The sequence below is a fragment of the Calliphora vicina genome, chromosome 1 (genome assembly GCF_958450345.1).
Source record: "Calliphora vicina chromosome 1, idCalVici1.1, whole genome shotgun sequence".
NCBI classification, from domain to species: Eukaryota; Metazoa; Arthropoda; class Insecta; order Diptera; family Calliphoridae; genus Calliphora; species Calliphora vicina.
Window position 1 is genome coordinate 73,284,019 of NC_088780.1, and position 26,018 is coordinate 73,310,036.

The window sequence follows — 26,018 nt, forward strand, 5'->3', positions numbered from 1 at the left end:
AATTTGTTGGGAACCATTTTAGTTGGTCGCTTATTTATTGGTCTAATCGAACCGGATAATTGGATTTTGTTGGTGGAACCCCAAGTTTTAATTTGAAGACAAATCAAGGAAATTTAAGGTGATATTGCTTTTAATTTATTTTTCTATATTCTTCTTGTAATATTTTGTTTGGATAATATTACAAGAAAATACCTCTTGTTAATAAAGCAGTATAAAACAGTATTAACACTGTATGATAAAATAGTTCATTATACTGCATTATCGACAAACGAGTTTTTAATTTTACAACTCTGTTTTATCAATCACATTGTGGCCATTTGAGCAGCTGATTTATTTTGACGTCTGCTTTTGGTGTATTTTCTTAATTTGTTTATTTTGTTGTGTTCGCAAATTTATTACGAACATTTTTTAATTAATTAAATAATATAATTTAAATAATAATTAATGAAATTAAAATTTAACAGCAACGTAAATTTTATTTAATATAAAAGTGGAAGTGTGTGCAGAATTAATTATATTGCTGAAATTAATACGCCGCGGCGCGACGGTCAACAAATCAAAGGAATTTGGAAAACTATACCAAAGTGAAAACTAAATTGTTCGGCTATTTCTTTGTGACCATTTTAAAGAAATAAAGTGGAATTTAAAGGAAATTGATAATAAACAATTTTTTTTATATTGTTTGTTAAAACAGAGTTGCCAGTGAGTTTTTTTGTTTTTAAAGAAAAAATTTAATTTATTTAAACAAAACTCTGTTTTAACAAACAATATAAAAAAAATTGTTTATTATCAATTTCCTTTAAATTCCACTTTATTTCTTTAAAATGGTCACAAAGAAATAGCCGAACAATTTAGTTTTCACTTTGGTATAGTTTTTCAAATTCCTTTGATTTGTTGACCGTCGCGCCGCGGCGTATTAATTTCAGCAATATAATTAATTCTGCACAAATATAACACTTTTATATTAAATAAAATTTACGTTGCTGTTAAATTTTAATTTCATTAATTATTATTTAAATTATATTATTTAATTAATTAAAAAATGTTCGTAATAAATTTGCGAACACAACAAAATAAACAAATTAAGAAAATACACCAAAAGCAGACGTCAAAATAAATCAGCTGCTCAAATGGCCACAATGTGATTGATAAAACAGAGTTGTAAAATTAAAAACTCGTTTGTCGATAATGCAGTATAATGAACTATTTTATCATACAGTGTTAATACTGTTAATACTGGCCAAAGTAAATAATATAAAAAAAAATAACAATATATATTTTTTTTTCAATAAGAAAAAGTAAAGTAAATATTACTTTCCTTTATTAAAATATAAAATTGTTTCACAAATGATGAAAAAATAGAACTCGCGAGCAAACACAATAGACTTCTTTTCTAATGGCGGTAAGAACAACGACTATATATATGTACAATAATTTTGTTGTAAAGTTCATAAAAGAAAATGTAATTAAAAGAAAATATGATAATAACAGCGCCCCTTAACGTCAGTTTATCCAGGCTAAATTTGGTACCACTATCAATCATTAACCAGGGATGGACAATCACCATTGTTCAGACCTGAACATCCCGGCCTCCTTGCAGTAATGCAATCCGAATCCAAATCGCTATATTTCCTAATAATAGAGAAAGAGAAAAAAAAAGAAAAGAAACTCGCCATCCAAAAAATTCATTAGGAGCTCCATTTATTTTTTAATAAAATTCAAAATATAAAAATAATTAACAACTTATCCATAAAATGTGAACACCAAAAGCTAACTACTCCATTGTAGCCACCAGTCTCACGAAGGCCATAGTAATAATAAATAGAACTAAAAAAAGTAAACAAAAATTAAAATTCCAAAATTAGATTAGGTATCATGGTTAAACTCATTGTCAAAAAACAAATACTCCCATACAAAGTTTATGGAGCACAAGATCCAGATATTATATATCCAAAAATAGAAAATTGAGCTAATGGTTTGCCAAATGATCCACCAACAACACCGTTTCTTATTATCCGGGGATAAACATCAGCACCCAGCGTAATTTGCACTTCAGCAGCAACATAAAATTGAGGATCAGCCAACTGTAGTCCAGGAAACTCTTCTACTATCCTCCCATCGACCGTTTTTCGTGGAACCATGACCAAATGTTTGCGCCGGACTTCAGCATGAGTTTCCACTGTGGCACTAATTCCATGATTTCCACGAAAAGTAATCAGGCACCTCTCTTTGCTTCCCACTCGAACTGTTTTTGTTCCCAAACGACGAACAACTTCCTCTGATATAATAGAGCATTCTGCCCCGGGATCAATCAAAACGCGCTCCGTCACATATCTGTCCCCTGATACCATTTGTATGACTGCTGTTGGTCTCAACATTACCATCTCATTTATTTGGTAAACTGGCAAAGACATTTTATTTTGTTCGCCAATTCTCTTCTTTATAGACCTTTCTTTAGCTTTACAGTTCCTCGAGTTACTCGGAACTAGAGCTCGAGACGTACTAGGTCTCTCACTCTCTCGATCACTGGACGAACGAGGTCCCCTGGTTGAGATCTGGGACGAACTAGGTCCACTACTCTTTGGGCGAGAAGACGAACTAGGTCCCCTTTGTAAACGCTTGACCTTTTTGTTTTTATTATGGGAAGACGAACGTGGTCTTGTCCCTGGTTTATGAAGAAGCGTGTGATGCATATCTCCACAGCGTTTACATGCCCCAGTACTTTGACAAGTACGCCAGGTGTGATCATGGCTTAAGCATCCAGCGCAGTACTTATATATGGAGACAAGCCTCATCCTCTCGTTGTAGTCTACTTGTCGAAATTTCGAGCAGAAGCGAAGAGGGTGATCTTCAAGGCAGACTCGGCAAACCATTTTGTTGGTACTACGATTACCACTTCTATATTTCTTTGGAGAAACCATGATACTGCAAAAAACTATTCGTAAAGAAATAATCTAATAAGTTGGAAGAACTACAAGCTTCACAACTGGTCTGGTAACTAAGCCACGCGCAGTTTTTAATTCTACAACTCTGACGTGACCATCTTTACCAATGTGGACTTTTTGTACTCGACCTAAACGCCATTCGTTTGTCGGTAAATTGTCCTCACGAATAACAACCATATCACCAATTTCAATATTTCTTTGCATAAATTTCCATTTGTGACGCTTTTGTAAGTCCTTTAAATATTCATCTTTCCACCTCATACATAATCTTTGATTTATAGCTTTAACTCTTTGCCATCGATTTATAATAGACACAGGAGCTTCCGAAATTTCAAGCTCTGGTGGAGCTAACAACGGGCCGCCAATCAGAAAATGACCCGGTGTGAGAACGTCCAAACAATCTGCACTCTCACTTAATGGACACAACGGTCTCGAGTTAAGGCACGATTCAATACGAGCCAACAATGTTGAAAATTCCTCGAAAGTGTACTTCAAACCGCCAGCAATTCTGCGAAAATGGTATTTGAAGCTTTTTACCCCTGCCTCCCAAAGACCCCCCATATGAGGTGCGCTAGCGGGATTAAAATGCCAATGTAGGCCTTGAGGTGCATATCCCACGTTTACTTCTGAACCTATGTCCCGAAGAAAACTGCGAAATTCAGTTTTTAATTCTCTAGAAGCACCCACAAAATTAGTTCCATTATCCGAGTATACATCTTTCGGATAACCGCGGCGTGACACGAATCTAGAAAATGCCGCTAAGAAAGCAGGAGTGGACAAACTACTAACTGCTTCCAAGTGAATTGCTTTGGTAGCGAAACAAACAAATACGCATACGTAACCTTTCGTTATCAAACATGCGCGACCAGTATAATTTCGAATATCAAAAGGTCCTGCAAAATCTACACCAGTGATATTAAATGGACGAGAAATTATTGTGCGAGACATAGGTAAAGCGGCCATAATCTGATTTTGTATAGCCTTTTTTTGTATGGTACAAATTTTACAACGCCCTATAACGGATTTAATCAAATTTTTCGCTCGAGGAATAAAATATTCTGTCCTTAGGACTCTCAGCATTAATTGATTCCCTCCGTGCAGTGTAATTTTATGAATAAAATTAACAAGCAGTATAGTCAAATGACAATCCGAAGGCAACAAAATAGGAAATTTCTCATTATAAGATAAATTTGGTGTATTCGCCAAACGACCTCCAACTCTAATAATACCCTTTTCATCTATGAAAGGATTCAAATTCAATAATTTGCTACCAAGAATAGGCTCTTTTCTTGATAACTTATAATATTCGTTGGAAAACAAGGCTTTCTGAGCAATTATCATCAGTCTTTCCTTAACTGAGTTCATTTCTTCTGATGTGATTTCTATTGACGTATAACGTGGCCCTTTTATTTTAAAAATTGCATTTATTCCTCGCATTACATACGCCATTACCCGTATTGCTCGAGGATAAGACGAGAAATTTTCAATCAAATCACAATAAGACTTAAAATATAAAAAAAATACCTTTTGAACTCTTTGCTCCTCATTAGTACCGAAGTCCTTATCCAAATACGCTTCCCAAAGAACAGAATCTGAGCAAAGCCATGACGGACCGTGCCACCAAAGATTATTTTCAACTAAGTCTTGAGGTCGAACACCTCTACTCAACAAATCTGCAGGATTGTCACTAGAACTAACATGTCTCCAGCAATCTTTTCCAATTTTCTCTACTATTTTTGACACTCTATTGGCCACGAAGGTTGTCCAAGAACTCGGAGGTTTCTGTAACCATGCCAGAACAATCATGGAATCACTCCAAGTAAAAACTTTTGTTCTATTTTCATCAAAATTCAAATCTTTTCTAACAGTATCAAGCAAATCAGCCAATAGCGACGCGCCACAAAGTTCCAATCTTGGTAAGGAAATTGTTTTCAAAGGAGCTACCTTTGACTTAGCTAACAATAAGTGAGTCTGAACAGAACCATCTTCATCTTCTAGGCGAACATAAACGCAAGCACCATATGCTTTTTCAGATGCGTCAGAAAAACCGTGTACTTGTAATTTGGTTGAAGGTTTAAATCCAACCCAACGACATATTCGTATATTATCTATGGACCCATAGTCCCTAAGAAATTGATTCCATTTTAGACCACTTGCCTCGGATAAATATTCATCCCAATCAGTTTTGTCGCTCCAAACTTGTTGCATCAAAATCTTTGCAATTATAACAACAGGACCCAACCAACCTGCTGGATCAAATAGCTGAGCAATTATAGACAAAACTTCTCTTTTGGTAAATTTTTCCTTCAGAGTGATCGGAGCTGTTACAAAATAAAATTGATCAACCTTAGCGTTCCATCTTACTCCCAAAGTTTTAGCTGTACTCTCATCATCTATTTTCAAAAAATCTTCCCTTAACAAATGATCTCTTGGTAACCCTTGCAAAATTCGTTCATCGTTAGATGTCCATTTTCTCATTGAGAATCCTGCTGACGATAATGCCAATATTAATTGATCACGAGCCGTAATCGCCAAAGAGATTTCATGTGTCCCCACCAAAGCATCATCTACGTACATCATGCGACGTAAAATTTTAGAAGCCCATGGTAATTTCTCCTCTACGTCATCTGCTAACTGAAGCAGAGTCCTAATTGCCAAAAAGGGAGCACAGTTGAGACCAAATGTGACAGTCTTTAATTCGAAATCTTTCAAATCGCTATTAGGGTTATTCCGAAAAACAATTCTTTGAAAAGCGGTTTGTTTAGGATCTAAAAGTATCTGACGATACATTTTTACAATATCCCCGTTAAAGACATATCGATAAAACCTCCATCTGATAATCAACAACATCAGATCATTCTGTAAGATTGGTCCTGTATACAACATGTCATTCAGACTTAACCCCGAAGAAGTTCGACTTGAGGCATTAAAAACCACTCTGACTTTAGTGGAAGAACTTTCAGGTTTGAAAACCGCATGATGTGGTAGATAATATGATGTAGAAACATCTGTCTCATCAACCTGAATCATGTGACCTAGTTCTTCATATTCCGACAAAACATTATCATAAACTGATTTAAGTTCAGGATTCTTTAAAAGAGAAATCTCATTCCTCAAAAACTGACGACTTGCTTTTTCTCGAGAAGGCCCAAGCTGTTTATCTACCATAAATTGCGGCTTAAAAGGCAATGAAACTTCGTATCGACCATCACTATTTCTTATTGTAGTTTTTTTATAAAACTCTTCACAGTATTTATCCTCAGGTGTTAACCTTGAAACCTGTGGGGGTTCTTCAAGTTCCCAGAATTTCTCCAATTGCTTATCTAGGCTTATTTTAGTATAAAAAGAGCAAATATTTGAACTTGTTTCTGACTTATCTGCCAGAGAGCCAATTAAAACCCAACCAAAATAGGTTTCGTGACCCATTAAATTTCCGAAAATCTTTTGCCTAGAGCCATCTATCATAATCTTGGGATAAAAGTCAGATCCAATCAAAATATCAATAGGTCGACTTGTACCGAAATTCGGATCGGCCAAGGGAATGTTCAAAGAAGATCGTAAATTAGAAATATCTACTGATTTATTTGGTAACTTTCCTGTTAATTTTGGTAATATCAAAGCTGACATTTCTAACTTAAATCCATTATTAACGACAGAGCCTAATGTAAACTCACATTCTTTAACAGCACGACCTGGGTCGGCATTATTTAGAGAAGATATTTCTATATTAGTTGATCTCGTAGGTAAATTAAGTTTTCTTTGTAATTTCTCGGAAATAAAACTCGATTGCGAACCAGGATCTATAATAGCCCTTGCTGTGAAAATATCACCACGACAAATAATATTTACCATCGCTGTACCCAAAAGAATGTGCTTTGATGTGGCAGCAAAACAATTTTGCACACTAGTAGAAGGCTGTGCTGTTTGACCGCTATTTTGGCTGCTTGAACTATTTGCAGTTGGAGAAGATTCAGAAACTTCCCTATGTAACATTGAATTATGTTTTAATTTGCAAACTGAACAACTAAAATTACTTTTGCAGGTTTGTAATTTGTGGCCTTCGATCAAACAGTTAATGCACAAATTGTGTCTTTTTACGGCCAAAAATCTTTCTTCAGGATTCATGTTAACAAATTTCGAACAAAATCTTATCAAATGATCCTTAGAACACAAGGGACATGATCTCCTGGTCGCTTTTGCTTGATAGCTCTTAACTTTTGTACCCGTGCTATTATTACTTGAACCTGTTTTAATTCCTGCACGATTCTCAAATTTGTTTAAAGTCTTATTAGAAGACGAACCCGAGTTAAATCTACCTATATCCGTATTTTCAAAATGCCTAAGGTCAAAAACAGTTTCCAATGATTGAAACCGAGCTTTTAAGAAGCCATCTAAATCGCTCCATTTAGGTATTTCCTTTTTATTTTTAACCGATTGTTCCCACAATGATAAAGAAAGGACCGGTAAATTTATCGAACAAAAAAATACAAAAATTGCATCCCATCCAGAAATATCGACGCCATTCAAAGTAAGAACAGAAATACAATTTTTTATTTCCCTTTGGAGACGTTTTATGTCTTTGGCACATTCTGTTTTCACAGGAGTGAGACTATACAATTGTTTTAGTTGATTATTTACTAAAATTCTCTTATTTTCATAAGTGTCAACTAAATTCTCCCAAGCCACATTAAAGCCTTCATTAGTCCAATCCGAATCACTAACTATATCCTGTGCTTCTAGACTTGTAAATTGTCGCAAATAGCATAACCTTTGGACATCTGTCAGTTCCTCACAGTTAATATAAATGGCTGTGAACATATCACGAAAAGTTGGCCAAGACTTATAATCACCTTTAAAAACTTCTATCTTGCAGGGTGGTAAATTTAAAATATGGCTTGTGGGCCGATTCACTACAGTGTTCGAAGCACTATTTGAACCGACGTTACATTGGGTCGACGAAAGAACTGGTTTATTTATAAAACTTTGTGATAGTTCACAAATTTGTGCGGCAATGGTAATGTATGCTAATCTACATTCCTTGTACAGATATTTTGCCGCTTCACAATCTTCTTCGGAATCTACGATTGTGTTATTTGTAGCAAAAGTCTCATAAGAAACTCTTACCTTTTCCCACAAAACCTTAAATTCTTCTTTCTGAAGATCTACACTAATTGTAGTTTGATCCCCCTTGGATACCTCGAGAAAATCGCCTTCAAATTCAAGCAATAAAGCTGCTAACCTTTCAAATTTAACTAAACTATTAGATTTACGGCCATTCTCACAATGTACGATTAAAAGTTAACGTGAACTTTAACCGCAAGTTAGGCCAATTTGAATTTCACAATGTACGATTAATTCTTAATTGACACTATTTAACAACAAAGTTGCTGTTAAATATAACCGAACAAATTTCGCCGGTTAGCATTTTAAATTTAAGAAATATAATAAAAGAACATGGAAAAACATTTATATTTTTGTAATATTTATAATTTTTAAAAGTGTAAAGCGAAGAAAAGTAAATTTTGCACGGGGTGATCCATATACCACCCGGATATTGCACTTACAAACCAAACAAATGTGCACTTTTGCTTGTTGGTTTTCAGTAATTATTGTTCAGTTTGTTCTGTAAATTTTACAGTTTTACATTTTTTTTTATTATACCACTAAGAAAACACAAACTATTATTTTTTATGCCGTCTTTTAGACAATTTTTTATATTTCAATCTTTCATTACACTATTTTTCGTAAACAAATGTATGCATTATTGCCATACTTTCTACTGAATGTTTTGGTTAAGTAATCAAATGATGGTGAAACGTAAATCGGTAACCGTTGGTTAAATGGTCCCCGTTAAACAAACCGACAGTTAGTTAATTTTCCGGTTAAAATGAAATAATCGTACATTGTGAAAATGGCCGTTAGTCATTATAATAAATTAGCAGAACAAATCTTATTTAATTTAAATTAAATTGAAAAATTCAAAAATAAGCTTTTCTTAACCGGTTGGTAAAACAATGTAATAAAAAACTTTCAACTTTAATTAAAATCAGTGTTGTTAGTAGTAAAATATTAAAAAAAATAATAAATATTTTGTAAATAAATATTAGCGTTAACAAAAATCAAAAAGATTAAAAATGTTGCTCTTTTTTGTCAAAAAAAAAGAAAACTATTAAATAAAATTTTAAATTTTGTTGTTTGAATCGAAATTATAATAATAAAATAATAAATTTTCATCTATTTTATTTTTCTGATTTTCGTTAAATTCGTTAATAATTTATTTTTTTTTAATAAAAATTAATTTATTCGAAAAACTCCACTGGCAACACTTCAGCAAATTTCAAAAATAATTTGCTTAAATAAATTAAATTTTTTCTTTATATGGAAAAAAAAATAACTCACTGGGAACACTTTGCAGTAAATTTCAAAAATAATTTGTTTAAATAAATTAAATTTTTTCTTTAAAAACAAAAAAACTCACTGGCAACTCTGTTTTAACAAACAATATAAAAAAAATTGTTTATTATCAATTTCCTTTAAATTCCACTTTATTTCTTTAAAATGGTCACAAAGAAATAGCCGAACAATTTAGTTTTCACTTTGGTATAGTTTTCCAAATTCCTTTGATTTGTTGACCGTCGCGCCGCGGCGTATTAATTTCAGCAATATAATTAATTCTGCACACACTTCCACTTTTATATTAAATAAAATTTACGTTGCTGTTAAATTTTAATTTCATTAATTATTATTTAAATTATATTATTTAATTAATTAATTAATTAATTATATTATATTATTTAATTAATTAATTAATTAAATAATATAATTTAAATAATAATTAATGAAATTAAAATTTAACAGCAACGTAAATTTTATTTAATATAAAAGTGGAAGTGTGTGCAGAATTAATTATATTGCTGAAATTAATACGCCGCGGCGCGACGGTCAACAAATCAAAGGAATTTGGAAAACTATACCAAAGTGAAAACTAAATTGTTCGGCTATTTCTTTGTGACCATTTTAAAGAAATAAAGTGGAATTTAAAGGAAATTGATAATAAACAATTTTTTTATATTGTTTGTTAAAACAGAGTTGCCAGTGAGTTTTTTTGTTTTTAAAGAAAAAATTTAATTTATTTAAACAAATTATTTTTGAAATTTACTGCAAAGTGTTGCCAGTGAGTTATTTTTTTTTCCATATAAAGAAAAAATTTAATTTATTTAAGCAAATTATTTTTGAAATTTGCTGAAGTGTTGCCAGTGGAGTTTTTCGAATAAATTAATTTTTATTAAAAAAAAATAAATTATTAACGAATTTAACGAAAATCAGAAAAATAAAATAGATGAAAATTTATTATTTTATTAAAAAGAGCAACATTTTTAATCTTTTTGATTTTTGTTAACGCTAATATTTATTTACAAAATATTTATTATTTTTTTTAATATTTTACTACTAACAACACTGATTTTAATTAAAGTTGAAAGTTTTTTATTACATTGTTTTACCAACCGGTTAAGAAAAGCTTATTTTTGAATTTTTCAATTTAATTTAAATTAAATAAGATTTGTTCTGCTAATTTATTATAATGACTAAATCTAATAGTTTAGTTAAATTTGAAAGGTTAGCAGCTTTATTGCTTGAATTTGAAGGCGATTTTCTCGAGGTATCCAAGGGGGATCAAACTACAATTAGTGTAGATCTTCAGAAAGAAGATTTTAAGGTTTTGTGGGAAAAGGTAAGAGTTTCTTATGAGACTTTTGCTACAAATAACACAATCGTAGATTCCGAAGAAGATTGTGAAGCGGCAAAATATCTGTACAAGGAATGTAGATTAGCATACATTACCATTGCCGCACAAATGGGTGAACTATCACAAAGTTTTATAAATAAACCAGTTCTTTCGTCGACCCAATGTAACGTCGGTTCAAATAGTGCTTCGAACACTGTAGTGAATCGGCCCACAAGCCATATTTTAAATTTACCACCCTGCAAGATAGAAGTTTTTAAAGGTGATTATAAGTCTTGGCCAACTTTTCGTGATATGTTCACAGCCATTTATATTAACTGTGAGGAACTGACAGATGTCCAAAGGTTATGCTATTTGCGACAATTTACAAGTCTAGAAGCACAGGATATAGTTAGTGATTCGGATTGGACTAATGAAGGCTTTAATGTGGCTTGGGAGAATTTAGTTGACACTTATGAAAATAAGAGAATTTTAGTAAATAATCAACTAAAACAATTGTATAGTCTCACTCCTGTGAAAACAGAATGTGCCAAAGACATAAAACGTCTCCAAAGGGAAATAAAAAATTGTATTTCTGTTCTTACTTTGAATGGCGTCGATATTTTGTATTTTTGTATTTTTTTGTTCGATAAATTTACCGGTCCTTTCTTTATCATTGTGGGAACAATCGGTTAAAAATAAAAAGGAAATACCTAAATGGAGCGATTTAGATGGCTTCTTAAAAGCTCGGTTTCAATCATTGGAAACTGTTTTTGACCTTAGGCATTTTGAAAATACGGATATAGGTAGATTTAACTCGGGTTCGTCTTCTAATAAGACTTTAAACAAATTTGAGAATCGTGCAGGAATTAAAACAGGTTCAAGTAATAATAGCACGGGTACAAAAGTTAAGAGCTATCAAGCAAAAGCGGCCAGGAGATCATGTCCCTTGTGTTCTAAGGATCATTTGATAAGATTTTGTTCGAAATTTGTTAACATGAATCCTGAAGAAAGATTTTTGGCCGTAAAAAGACACAATTTGTGCATTAACTGTTTGATCGAAGGCCACAAATTACAAACCTGCAAAAGTAATTTTAGTTGTTCAGTTTGCAAATTAAAACATAATTCAATGTTACATAGGGAAGTTTCTGAATCTTCTCCAACTGCAAATAGTTCAAGCAGCCAAAATAGCGGTCAAACAGCACAGCCTTCTACTAGTGTGCAAAATTGTTTTGCTGCCACATCAAAGCACATTCTTTTGGGTACAGCGATGGTAAATATTATTTGTCGTGGTGATATTTTCACAGCAAGGGCTATTATAGATCCTGGTTCGCAATCGAGTTTTATTTCCGAGAAATTACAAAGAAAACTTAATTTACCTACGAGATCAACTAATATAGAAATATCTTCTCTAAATAATGCCGACCCAGGTCGTGCTGTTAAAGAATGTGAGTTTACATTAGGCTCTGTCGTTAATAATGGATTTAAGTTAGAAATGTCAGCTTTGATATTACCAAAATTAACAGGAAAGTTACCAAATAAATCAGTAGATATTTCTAATTTACGATCTTCTTTGAACATTCCCTTGGCCGATCCGAATTTCGGTACAAGTCGACCTATTGATATTTTGATTGGATCTGACTTTTATCCCAAGATTATGATAGATGGCTCTAGGCAAAAGATTTTCGGAAATTTAATGGGTCACGAAACCTATTTTGGTTGGGTTTTAATTGGCTCTCTGGCAGATAAGTCAGAAACAAGTTCAAATATTTGCTCTTTTTATACTAAAATAAGCCTAGATAAGCAATTGGAGAAATTCTGGGAACTTGAAGAACCCCCACAGGTTTCAAGGTTAACACCTGAGGATAAATACTGTGAAGAGTTTTATAAAAAAACTACAATAAGAAATAGTGATGGTCGATACGAAGTTTCATTGCCTTTTAAGCCGCAATTTATGGTAGATAAACAGCTTGGGCCTTCTCGAGAAAAAGCAAGTCGTCAGTTTTTGAGGAATGAGATTTCTCTTTTAAAGAATCCTGAACTTAAATCAGTTTATGATAATGTTTTGTCGGAATATGAAGAACTAGGTCACATGATTCAGGTTGATGAGACAGATGTTTCTACATCATATTATCTACCACATCATGCGGTTTTCAAACCTGAAAGTTCTTCCACTAAAGTCAGAGTGGTTTTTAATGCCTCAAGTCGAACTTCTTCGGGGTTAAGTCTGAATGACATGTTGTATACAGGACCAATCTTACAGAATGATCTGATGTTGTTGATTATCAGATGGATGTTTTATCGATATGTCTTTAACGGGGATATTGAAAAAATGTATCGTCAGATACTTTTAGATCCTAAACAAACCGCTTTTCAAAGAATTGTTTTTCGGAAGAACCCTAATAGCGATTTGAAAGATTTCGAATTAAAGACTGTCACATTTGGTCTCAACTGTGCTCCCTTTTTGGCAATTAGGACTCTGCTTCAGTTAGCAGATGACGTAGAGGAGAAATTACCATGGGCTTCTAAAATTTTACGTCGCATGATGTACGTAGATGATGCTTTGGTGGGGACACATGAAATCTCTTTGGCGATTACGGCTCGTGATCAATTAATATTGGCATTATCGTCAGCAGGATTCTCAATGAGAAAATGGACATCTAACGATGAACGAATTTTGCAAGGGTTACCAAGAGATCATTTGTTAAGGGAAGATTTTTTGAAAATAGATGATGAGAGTACAGCTAAAACTTTGGGAGTAAGATGGAACGCTAAGGTTGATCAATTTTATTTTGTAACAGCTCCGATCACTCTGAAGGAAAAATTTACCAAAAGAGAAGTTTTGTCTATAATTGCTCAGCTATTTGATCCAGCAGGTTGGTTGGGTCCTGTTGTTATAATTGCAAAGATTTTGATGCAACAAGTTTGGAGCGACAAAACTGATTGGGATGAATATTTATCCGAGACAAGTGGTCTAAAATGGAATCAATTTCTTAGGGACTATGGGTCCATAGATAATATACGAATATGTCGTTGGGTTGGATTTAAACCTTCAACCAAATTACAAGTACACGGTTTTTCTGACGCATCTGAAAAAGCATATGGTGCTTGCGTTTATGTTCGCCTAGAAGATGAAGATGGTTCTGTTCAGACTCACTTATTGTTAGCTAAGTCAAAGGTAGCTCCTTTGAAAACAATTTCCTTACCAAGATTGGAACTTTGTGGCGCGTCGCTATTGGCTGATTTGCTTGATACTGTTAGAAAAGATTTGAATTTTGATGAAAATAGAACAAAAGTTTTTACTTGGAGTGATTCCATGATTGTTCTGGCATGGTTACAGAAACCTCCGAGTTCTTGGACAACCTTCGTGGCCAATAGAGTGTCAAAAATAGTAGAGAAAATTGGAAAAGATTGCTGGAGACATGTTAGTTCTAGTGACAATCATGCAGATTTGTTGAGTAGAGGTGTTCGACCTCAAGACTTAGTTGAAAATAATCTTTGGTGGCACGGTCCGTCATGGCTTTGCTCAGATTCTGTTCGTTGGGAAGCGTATTTGGATAAGGACTTCGGTACTAATGAGGAGCAAAGAGTTCAAAAGGTATTTTTTTTATATTTTAAGTCTTATTGTGATTTGACTGAAAATTTCTCGTCTTATCCTCGAGCAATACGGGTAATGGCGTATGTAATGCGAGGAATAAATGCAATTTTTAAAATAAAAGGGCCACGTTATACGTCAATAGAAATCACATCAGAAGAAATGAACTCAGTTAAGGAAAGACTGATGATAATTGCTCAGAAAGCCTTGTTTTCCAACGAATATTATAAGTTATCAAGAAAAGAGCCTATTCTTGGTAGCAAATTATTGAATTTGAGTCCTTTCATAGATGAAAAGGGTATTATTCGAGTTGGAGGTCGTTTGGCGAATACACCAAATTTATCTTATAATGAGAAATTTCCTATTTTGTTGCCTTCGGATTGTCATTTGACTATACTGCTTGTTAATTTTATTCATAAAATTACACTGCACGGAGGGAATCAATTAATGCTGAGAGTCCTAAGGACAGAATATTTTATTCCTCGAGCGAAAAATTTGATTAAATCCGTTATAGGGCGTTGTAAAATTTGTACCATACAAAAAAAGGCTATACAAAATCAGATTATGGCCGCTTTACCTATGTCTCGCACAATAATTTCTCGTCCATTTAATATCACTGGTGTAGATTTTGCAGGACCTTTTGATATTCGAAATTATACTGGTCGCTCATGTTTGATAACGAAAGGTTACGTATGCGTATTTGTTTGTTTCGCTACCAAAGCAATTCACTTGGAAGCAGTTAGTAGTTTGTCCACTCCTGCTTTCTTAGCGGCATTTTCTAGATTCGTGTCACGCCGCGGTTATCCGAAAGATGTATACTCGGATAATGGAACTAATTTTGTGGGTGCTTCTAGAGAATTAAAAACTGAATTTCGCAGTTTTCTTCGGGACATAGGTTCAGAAGTAAACGTGGGATATGCACCTCAAGGCCTACATTGGCATTTTAATCCCGCTAGCGCACCTCATATGGGGGGTCTTTGGGAGGCAGGGGTAAAAAGCTTCAAATACCATTTTCGCAGAATTGCTGGCGGTTTGAAGTACACTTTCGAGGAATTTTCAACATTGTTGGCTCGTATTGAATCGTGCCTTAACTCGAGACCGTTGTGTCCATTAAGTGAGAGTGCAGATTGTTTGGAAGTTCTCACACCGGGTCATTTTCTGATTGGCGGCCCGTTGTTAGCTCCACCAGAGCTTGAAATTTCGGAAGCTCCTGTGTCTATTATAAATCGATGGCAAAGAGTTAAAGCTATAAATCAAAGATTATGTATGAGGTGGAAAGATGAATATTTAAAGGACTTACAAAAGCGTCACAAATGGAAATTTATGCAAAGAAATATTGAAATTGGTGATATGGTTGTTATTCCGACAACGAATGGCGTTTAGGTCGAGTACAAAAAGTCCACATTGGTAAAGATGGTCACGTCAGAGTTGTAGAATTAAAAACTGCGCGTGGCTTAGTTACCAGACCAGTTGTGAAGCTTGTAGTTCTTCCAACTTATTAGATTATTTCTTTACGAATAGTTTTTTGCAGTATCATGGTTTCTCCAAAGAAATATAGAAGTGGTAATCGTAGTACCAACAAAATGGTTTGCCGAGTCTGCCTTGAAGATCACCCTCTTCGCTTCTGCTCGAAATTTCGACAAGTAGACTACAACGAGAGGATGAGGCTTGTCTCCATATATAAGTACTGCGCTGGATGCTTAAGCCATGATCACACCTGGCGTACTTGTCAAAGTACTGGGGCATGTAAACGCTGTGGAGATATGCATCACACGCTTCTTCATAAACCAGGGACAAGACCACGTTCGTCTTCCCATAATAAAAACAAAAAGGTCAAGCGTTTACAAAGGGGACCTAGTTCGTCTTCTCGCCCAAAGAGTAGTGGACCTAGTTCGTCCCAGATCTCAACCAGGGGACCTCGTTCGTCCAGTGATCGAGAGAGTGAGAGACCTAGTACGTCTCGAGCTCTAGTTCCGAGTAACTCGAGGAACTGTAAAGCTAAAGAAAGGTCTATAAAGAAGAGAATTGGCGAACAAAATAAAATGTCTTTGCCAGTTTACCAAATAAATGTTGAGACCAACAGCAGTCATACAAATGGTATCAGGGGACAGATATGTGACGGAGCGCGTTTTGATTGATCCCGGGGCAGAATGCTCTATTATATCAGAGGAAGTTGTTCGTCGTTTGGGAACAAAAACAGTTCGAGTGGGAAGCAAAGAGAGGTGCCTGATTACTTTTCGTGGAAATCATGGAATTAGTGCCACAGTGGAAACTCATGCTGAAGTCCGGCGCAAACATTTGGTCATGGTTCCACGAAAAACGGTCGATGGGAGGATAGTAGAAGAGTTTCCTGGACTACAGTTGGCTGATCCTCAATTTTATGTTGCTGCTGAAGTGCAAATTACGCTGGGTGCTGATGTTTATCCCCGGATAATAAGAAACGGTGTTGTTGGTGGATCATTTGGCAAACCATTAGCTCAATTTTCTATTTTTGGATATATAATATCTGGATCTTGTGCTCCATAAACTTTGTATGGGAGTATTTGTTTTTTGACAATGAGTTTAACCATGATACCTAATCTAATTTTGGAATTTTAATTTTTGTTTACTTTTTTTAGTTCTATTTATTATTACTATGGCCTTCGTGAGACTGGTGGCTACAATGGAGTAGTTAGCTTTTGGTGTTCACATTTTATGGATAAGTTGTTAATTATTTTTATATTTTGAATTTTATTAAAAAATAAATGGAGCTCCTAATGAATTTTTTGGATGGCGAGTTTCTTTTCTTTTTTTTCTCTTTCTCTATTATTAGGAAATATAGCGATTTGGATTCGGATTGCATTACTGCAAGGAGGCCGGGATGTTCAGGTCTGAACAATGGTGATTGTCCATCCCTGGTTAATGATTGATAGTGGTACCAAATTTAGCCTGGATAAACTGACGTTAAGGGGCGCTGTTATTATCATATTTTCTTTTAGTTACATTTTCTTTTATGAACTTTACAACAAAATTATTGTACATATATATAGTCGTTGTTCTTACCGCCATTAGAAAATAAGTCTATTGTGTTTGCTCGCGAGTTCTATTTTTTCATCATTTGTGAAACAATTTTATATTTTAATAAAGGAAAGTAATATTTACTTTACTTTCCTTTATTAAAATATAAAAAAAAATATATATTGTTATTTTTTTTATATTATTTACTTTGGCCAGTTGGGCTTAGTGCTTGGAGGTGTCCACTTTGGAATTTGTTGGGAACCATTTTAGTTGGTCGCTTATTTATTGGTCCTTCGAACCGGATAATTGGATTTTGTTGGTGGAACCCCAAGTTTTAATTTGAAGACAAATCAAGGAAATTTAAGGTGATATTGCTTTTAATTTATTTTTCTATATTCTTCTTGTAATATTTTGTTTGGATAATATTACAAGAAAATACCTCTTGTTAATAAAGCAGTATAAAACAGTATTAACACTGTATGATAAAATAGTTCATTATACTGCATTATCGACAAACGAGTTTTTAATTTTACAACTCTGTTTTATCAATCACATTGTGGCCATTTGAGCAGCTGATTTATTTTGACGTCTGCTTTTGGTGTATTTTCTTAATTTGTTTATTTTGTTGTGTTCGCAAATTTATTACGAACATTTTTTAATTAATTAAATAATATAATTTAAATAATAATTAATGAAATTAAAATTTAACAGCAACGTAAATTTTATTTAATATAAAAGTGGAAGTGTTATATTTGTGCAGAATTAATTATATTGCTGAAATTAATACGCCGCGGCGCGACGGTCAACAAATCAAAGGAATTTGGAAAACTATACCAAAGTGAAAACTAAATTGTTCGGCTATTTCTTTGTGACCATTTTAAAGAAATAAAGTGGAATTTAAAGGAAATTGATAATAAACAATTTTTTTTATATTGTTTGTTAAAACAGAGTTGCCAGTGAGTTTTTTTGTTTTTAAAGAAAAAATTTAATTTATTTAAACAAATTATTTTTGAAATTTACTGCAAAGTGTTGCATATAAAGAAAAAATTTAATTTATTTAAGCAAATTATTTTTGAAATTTGCTGAAGTGTTGCCAGTGGAGTTTTTCGAATAAATTAATTTTTATTAAAAAAAAATAAATTATTAACGAATTTAACGAAAATCAGAAAAATAAAATAGATGAAAATTTATTATTTTATTATTATAATTTCGATTCAAACAACAAAATTTAAAATTTTATTTAATAGTTTTCTTTTTTTTTTTGACAAAAAAGAGCAACATTTTTAATCTTTTTGATTTTTGTTAACGCTAATATTTATTTACAAAATATTTATTATTTTTTTTAATATTTTACTACTAACAACACTGATTTTAATTAAAGTTGAAAGTTTTTTATTACATTGTTTTACCAACCGGTTAAGAAAAGCTTATTTTTGAATTTTTCAATTTAATTTAAATTAAATAAGATTTGTTCTGCTAATTTATTATAATGACTAAATCTAATAGTTTAGTTAAATTTGAAAGGTTAGCAGCTTTATTGCTTGAATTTGAAGGCGATTTTCTCGAGGTATCCAAGGGGGATCAAACTACAATTAGTGTAGATCTTCAGAAAGAAGAATTTAAGGTTTTGTGGGAAAAGGTAAGAGTTTCTTATGAGACTTTTGCTACAAATAACACAATCGTAGATTCCGAAGAAGATTGTGAAGCGGCAAAATATCTGTACAAGGAATGTAGATTAGCATACATTACCATTGCCGCACAAATGGGTGAACTATCACAAAGTTTTATAAATAAACCAGTTCTTTCGTCGACCCAATGTAACGTCGGTTCAAATAGTGCTTCGAACACTGTAGTGAATCGGCCCACAAGCCATATTTTAAATTTACCACCCTGCAAGATAGAAGTTTTTAAAGGTGATTATAAGTCTTGGCCAACTTTTCGTGATATGTTCACAGCCATTTATATTAACTGTGAGGAACTGACAGATGTCCAAAGGTTATGCTATTTGCGACAATTTACAAGTCTAGAAGCACAGGATATAGTTAGTGATTCGGATTGGACTAATGAAGGCTTTAATGTGGCTTGGGAGAATTTAGTTGACACTTATGAAAATAAGAGAATTTTAGTAAATAATCAACTAAAACAATTGTATAGTCTCACTCCTGTGAAAACAGAATGTGCCAAAGACATAAAACGTCTCCAAAGGGAAATAAAAAATTGTATTTCTGTTCTTACTTTGAATGGCGTCGATATTTCTGGATGGGATGCAATTTTTGTATTTTTTTGTTCGATAAATTTACCGGTCCTTTCTTTATCATTGTGGGAACAATCGGTTAAAAATAAAAAGGAAATACCTAAATGGAGCGATTTAGATGGCTTCTTAAAAGCTCGGTTTCAATCATTGGAAACTGTTTTTGACCTTAGGCATTTTGAAAATACGGATATAGGTAGATTTAACTCGGGTTCGTCTTCTAATAAGACTTTAAACAAATTTGAGAATCGTGCAGGAATTAAAACAGGTTCAAGTAATAATAGCACGGGTACAAAAGTTAAGAGCTATCAAGCAAAAGCGACCAGGAGATCATGTCCCTTGTGTTCTAAGGATCATTTGATAAGATTTTGTTCGAAATTTGTTAACATGAATCCTGAAGAAAGATTTTTGGCCGTAAAAAGACACAATTTGTGCATTAACTGTTTGATCGAAGGCCACAAATTACAAACCTGCAAAAGTAATTTTAGTTGTTCAGTTTGCAAATTAAAACATAATTCAATGTTACATAGGGAAGTTTCTGAATCTTCTCCAACTGCAAATAGTTCAAGCAGCCAAAATAGCGGTCAAACAGCACAGCCTTCTACTAGTGTGCAAAATTGTTTTGCTGCCACATCAAAGCACATTCTTTTGGGTACAGCGATGGTAAATATTATTTGTCGTGGTGATATTTTCACAGCAAGGGCTATTATAGATCCTGGTTCGCAATCGAGTTTTATTTCCGAGAAATTACAAAGAAAACTTAATTTACCTACGAGATCAACTAATATAGAAATATCTTCTCTAAATAATGCCGACCCAGGTCGTGCTGTTAAAGAATGTGAGTTTACATTAGGCTCTGTCGTTAATAATGGATTTAAGTTAGAAATGTCAGCTTTGATATTACCAAAATTAACAGGAAAGTTACCAAATAAATCAGTAGATATTTCTAATTTACGATCTTCTTTGAACATTCCCTTGGCCGATCCGAATTTCGGTACAAGTCGACCTATTGATATTTTGATTGGATCTGACTTTTATCCCAAGATTATGATAGATGGCTCTAGGCAAAAGATTTTCGGAAATTTAATGGGTCACGAAACCTATTTTGGTTGGGTTTTAATTGGCCCTCTGGCAGATAAGTCAGAAACAAGTTCAAATATTTGCTCTTTTTATACTAAAATAAGCCTAGATAAGCAATTGGAGAAATTCTGGGAACTTGAAGAACCCCCACAGGTTTCAAGGTTAACACCTGAGGATAAATACTGTGAAGAGTTTTATAAAAAAACTACAATAAGAAATAGTGATGGTCGATACGAAGTTTCATTGCCTTTTAAGCCGCAATTTATGGTAGATAAACAGCTTGGGCCTTCTCGAGAAAAAGCAAGTCGTCAGTTTTTGAGGAATGAGATTTCTCTTTTAAAGAATCCTGAACTTAAATCAGTTTATGATAATGTTTTGTCGGAATATGAAGAACTAGGTCACATGATTCAGGTTGATGAGACAGATGTTTCTACATCATATTATCTACCACATCATGCGGTTTTCAAACCTGAAAGTTCTTCCACTAAAGTCAGAGTGGTTTTTAATGCCTCAAGTCGAACTTCTTCGGGGTTAAGTCTGAATGACATGTTGTATACAGGACCAATCTTACAGAATGATCTGATGTTGTTGATTATCAGATGGAGGTTTTATCGATATGTCTTTAACGGGGATATTGAAAAAATGTATCGTCAGATACTTTTAGATCCTAAACAAACCGCTTTTCAAAGAATTGTTTTTCGGAAGAACCCTAATAGCGATTTGAAAGATTTCGAATTAAAGACTGTCACATTTGGTCTCAACTGTGCTCCCTTTTTGGCAATTAGGACTCTGCTTCAGTTAGCAAATGACGTAGAGGAGAAATTACCATGGGCTTCTAAAATTTTACGTCGCATGATGTACGTAGATGATGCTTTGGTGGGGACACATGAAATCTCTTTGGCGATTACGGCTCGTGATCAATTAATATTGGCATTATCGTCAGCAGGATTCTCAATGAGAAAATGGACATCTAACGATGAACGAATTTTGCAAGGGTTACCAAGAGATCATTTGTTAAGGGAAGATTTTTTGAAAATAGATGATGAGAGTACAGCTAAAACTTTGGGAGTAAGATGGAACGCTAAGGTTGATCAATTTTATTTTGTAACAGCTCCGATCACTCTGAAGGAAAAATTTACCAAAAGAGAAGTTTTGTCTATAATTGCTCAGCTATTTGATCCAGCAGGTTGGTTGGGTCCTGTTGTTATAATTGCAAAGATTTTGATGCAACAAGTTTGGAGCGACAAAACTGATTGGGATGAATATTTATCCGAGACAAGTGGTCTAAAATGGAATCAATTTCTTAGGGACTATGGGTCCATAGATAATATACGAATATGTCGTTGGGTTGGATTTAAACCTTCAACCAAATTACAAGTACACGGTTTTTCTGACGCATCTGAAAAAGCATATGGTGCTTGCGTTTATGTTCGCCTAGAAGATGAAGATGGTTCTGTTCAGACTCACTTATTGTTAGCTAAGTCAAAGGTAGCTCCTTTGAAAACAATTTCCTTACCAAGATTGGAACTTTGTGGCGCGTCGCTATTGGCTGATTTGCTTGATACTGTTAGAAAAGATTTGAATTTTGATGAAAATAGAACAAAAGTTTTTACTTGGAGTGATTCCATGATTGTTCTGGCATGGTTACAGAAACCTCCGAGTTCTTGGACAACCTTCGTGGCCAATAGAGTGTCAAAAATAGTAGAGAAAATTGGAAAAGATTGCTGGAGACATGTTAGTTCTAGTGACAATCCTGCAGATTTGTTGAGTAGAGGTGTTCGACCTCAAGACTTAGTTGAAAATAATCTTTGGTGGCACGGTCCGTCATGGCTTTGCTCAGATTCTGTTCGTTGGGAAGCGTATTTGGATAAGGACTTCGGTACTAATGAGGAGCAAAGAGTTCAAAAGGTATTTTTTTTATATTTTAAGTCTTATTGTGATTTGACTGAAAATTTCTCGTCTTATCCTCGAGCAATACGGGTAATGGCGTATGTAATGCGAGGAATAAATGCAATTTTTAAAATAAAAGGGCCACGTTATACGTCAATAGAAATCACATCAGAAGAAATGAACTCAGTTAAGGAAAGACTGATGATAATTGCTCAGAAAGCCTTGTTTTCCAACGAATATTATAAGTTATCAAGAAAAGAGCCTATTCTTGGTAGCAAATTATTGAATTTGAGTCCTTTCATAGATGAAAAGGGTATTATTAGAGTTGGAGGTCGTTTGGCGAATACACCAAATTTATCTTATAATGAGAAATTTCCTATTTTGTTGCCTTCGGATTGTCATTTGACTATACTGCTTGTTAATTTTATTCATAAAATTACACTGCACGGAGGGAATCAATTAATGCTGAGAGTCCTAAGGACAGAATATTTTATTCCTCGAGCGAAAAATTTGATTAAATCCGTTATAGGGCGTTGTAAAATTTGTACCATACAAAAAAAGGCTATACAAAATCAGATTATGGCCGCTTTACCTATGTCTCGCACAATAATTTCTCGTCCATTTAATATCACTGGTGTAGATTTTGCAGGACCTTTTGATATTCGAAATTATACTGGTCGCTCATGTTTGATAACGAAAGGTTACGTATGCGTATTTGTTTGTTTCGCTACCAAAGCAATTCACTTGGAAGCAGTTAGTAGTTTGTCCACTCCTGCTTTCTTAGCGGCATTTTCTAGATTCGTGTCACGCCGCGGTTATCCGAAAGATGTATACTCGGATAATGGAACTAATTTTGTGGGTGCTTCTAGAGAATTAAAAACTGAATTTCGCAGTTTTCTTCGGGACATAGGTTCAGAAGTAAACGTGGGATATGCACCTCAAGGCCTACATTGGCATTTTAATCCCGCTAGCGCACCTCATATGGGGGGTCTTTGGGAGGCAGGGGTAAAAAGCTCAAATACCATTTTCGCAGAATTGCTGGCGGTTTGAAGTACACTTTCGAGGAATTTTCAACATTGTTGGCTCGTATTGAATCGTGCCTTAACTCGAGACCGTTGTGTCCATTAAGTGAGAGTGCAGATTGTTTGGACGTTCTCACACCGGGTCATTTTCTGATTGGCGGCCCGTTGTTAGCTCCACCAGAGCTTGAAATTTCGGAAGCTCCTGTGTCTATTATAAATCGATGGCAAAGAGTTAAAGCTATAAATCAAAGATTATGTATGAGGTGGAAAGATGAATATTTAAAGGACTTACAAAAGCGTCACAAATGGAAATTTATGCAAAGAAATATTGAAATTGGTGATATGGTTGTTATTCGTGAGGACAATTTACCGACAAACGAATGGCGTTTAGGTCGAGTACAAAAAGTCCACATTGGTAAAGATGGTCACGTCAGAGTTGTAGAATTAAAAACTGCGCGTGGCTTAGTTACCAGACCAGTTGTGAAGCTTGTAGTTCTTCCAACTTATTAGATTATTTCTTTACGAATAGTTTTTTGCAGTATCAAGGTTTCTCCAAAGAAATATAGAAGTGGTAATCGTAGTACCAACAAAATGGTTTGCCGAGTCTGCCTTGAAGATCACCCTCTTCGCTTCTGCTCGAAATTTCGACAAGTAGACTACAACGAGAGGATGAGGCTTGTCTCCATATATAAGTACTGCGCTGGATGCTTAAGCCATGATCACACCTGGCGTACTTGTCAAAGTACTGGGGCATGTAAACGCTGTGGAGATATGCATCACACGCTTCTTCATAAACCAGGGACAAGACCACGTTCGTCTTCCCATAATAAAAACAAAAAGGTCAAGCGTTTACAAAGGGGACCTAGTTCGTCTTCTCGCCCAAAGAGTAGTGGACCTAGTTCGTCCCAGATCTCAACCAGGGGACCTCGTTCGTCCAGTGATCGAGAGAGTGAGAGACCTAGTACGTCTCGAGCTCTAGTTCCGAGTAACTCGAGGAACTGTAAAGCTAAAGAAAGGTCTATAAAGAAGAGAATTGGCGAACAAAATAAAATGTCTTTGCCAGTTTACCAAATAAATGAGATGGTAATGTTGAGACCAACAGCAGTCATACAAATGGTATCAGGGGACAGATATGTGACGGAGCGCGTTTTGATTGATCCCGGGGCAGAATGCTCTATTATATCAGAGGAAGTTGTTCGTCGTTTGGGAACAAAAACAGTTCGAGTGGGAAGCAAAGAGAGGTGCCTGATTACTTTTCGTGGAAATCATGGAATTAGTGCCACAGTGGAAACTCATGCTGAAGTCCGGCGCAAACATTTGGTCATGGTTCCACGAAAAACGGTCGATGGGAGGATAGTAGAAGAGTTTCCTGGACTACAGTTGGCTGATCCTCAATTTTATGTTGCTGCTGAAGTGCAAATTACGCTGGGTGCTGATGTTTATCCCCGGATAATAAGAAACGGTGTTGTTGGTGGATCATTTGGCAAACCATTAGCTCAATTTTCTATTTTTGGATATATAATATCTGGATCTTGTGCTACATAAACTTTGTATGGGAGTATTTGTTTTTTGACAATGAGTTTAACCATGATACCTAATCTAATTTTGGAATTTTAATTTTTGTTTACTTTTTTTAGTTCTATTTATTATTACTATGGCCTTCGTGAGACTGGTGGCTACAATGGAGTAGTTAGCTTTTGGTGTTCACATTTTATGGATAAGTTGTTAATTATTTTTATATTTTGAATTTTATTAAAAAATAAATGGAGCTCCTAATGAATTTTTTGGATGGCGAGTTTCTTTTCTTTTTTTTTCTCTTTCTCTATTATTAGGAAATATAGCGATTTGGATTCGGATTGCATTACTGCAAGGAGGCCGGGATGTTCAGGTCTGAACAATGGTGATTGTCCATCCCTGGTTAATGATTGATAGTGGTACCAAATTTAGCCTGGATAAACTGACGTTAAGGGGCGCTGTTATTATCATATTTTCTTTTAATTACATTTTCTTTTATGAACTTTACAACAAAATTATTGTACATATATATAGTCGTTGTTCTTACCGCCATTAGAAAAGAAGTCTATTGTGTTTGCTCGCGAGTTCTATTTTTTCATCATTTGTGAAACAATTTTATATTTTAATAAAGGAAAGTAATATTTACTTTACTTTTTTTATTGAAAAAAAAATATATATTGTTATTTTTTTTTATATTATTTACTTTGGCCAGTTGGGCTTAGTGCTTGGAGGTGTCCACTTTGGAATTTGTTGGGAACCATTTTAGTTGGTCGCTTATTTACTATAGTTAAAAGAACATTAACACAGAAACCTAGTATTTATCCTGTGTAATCAAAGAACCTAGTTGATACCCATTACCCCCAAATCTCACAAACCATGAATAATAAAGGTTCATACGCTAGTGTTCTAAGAACGAATCCAACTTTTGCTCAAAACCCACCAATAAGAAGGAAAAGAAAATAACCCTAATATCAATGTGGAATTTGCAGACCAACATCCC

At 34.2% G+C, this 26,018-nt stretch overlaps 3 protein-coding genes across 3 annotated transcripts; 1 reads left to right on the plus strand and 2 right to left on the minus strand.

Annotated features, from left to right (window-relative positions):
- Positions 1–1,919: 1,919 nt before the first annotated feature.
- On the minus strand, positions 1,920–2,414 carry LOC135950272 (uncharacterized). Its single transcript, XM_065499817.1, has one exon. The coding sequence runs from the start codon at positions 2,412–2,414 to the stop codon at positions 1,920–1,922; it is 495 nt and encodes a 164-aa protein (XP_065355889.1).
- Positions 2,415–2,954: 540 nt separating this feature from the next.
- LOC135950281 (uncharacterized) lies at positions 2,955–9,681 on the minus strand. The gene is made up of 2 exons (XM_065499829.1): positions 9,658–9,681; positions 2,955–8,222 (listed from the first exon to the last, which is right to left on the minus strand). The coding sequence occupies exons 1-2, from the start codon at positions 9,679–9,681 to the stop codon at positions 2,955–2,957; spliced, it is 5,292 nt and encodes a 1,763-aa protein (XP_065355901.1).
- A 6,117-nt stretch (positions 9,682–15,798) lies between these two features.
- Positions 15,799–16,789, plus strand: LOC135950291 (uncharacterized). Its single transcript, XM_065499840.1, has 2 exons — positions 15,799–16,204; positions 16,347–16,789. The coding sequence occupies exons 1-2, from the start codon at positions 15,799–15,801 to the stop codon at positions 16,787–16,789; spliced, it is 849 nt and encodes a 282-aa protein (XP_065355912.1).
- Positions 16,790–26,018: the final 9,229 nt, after the last annotated feature.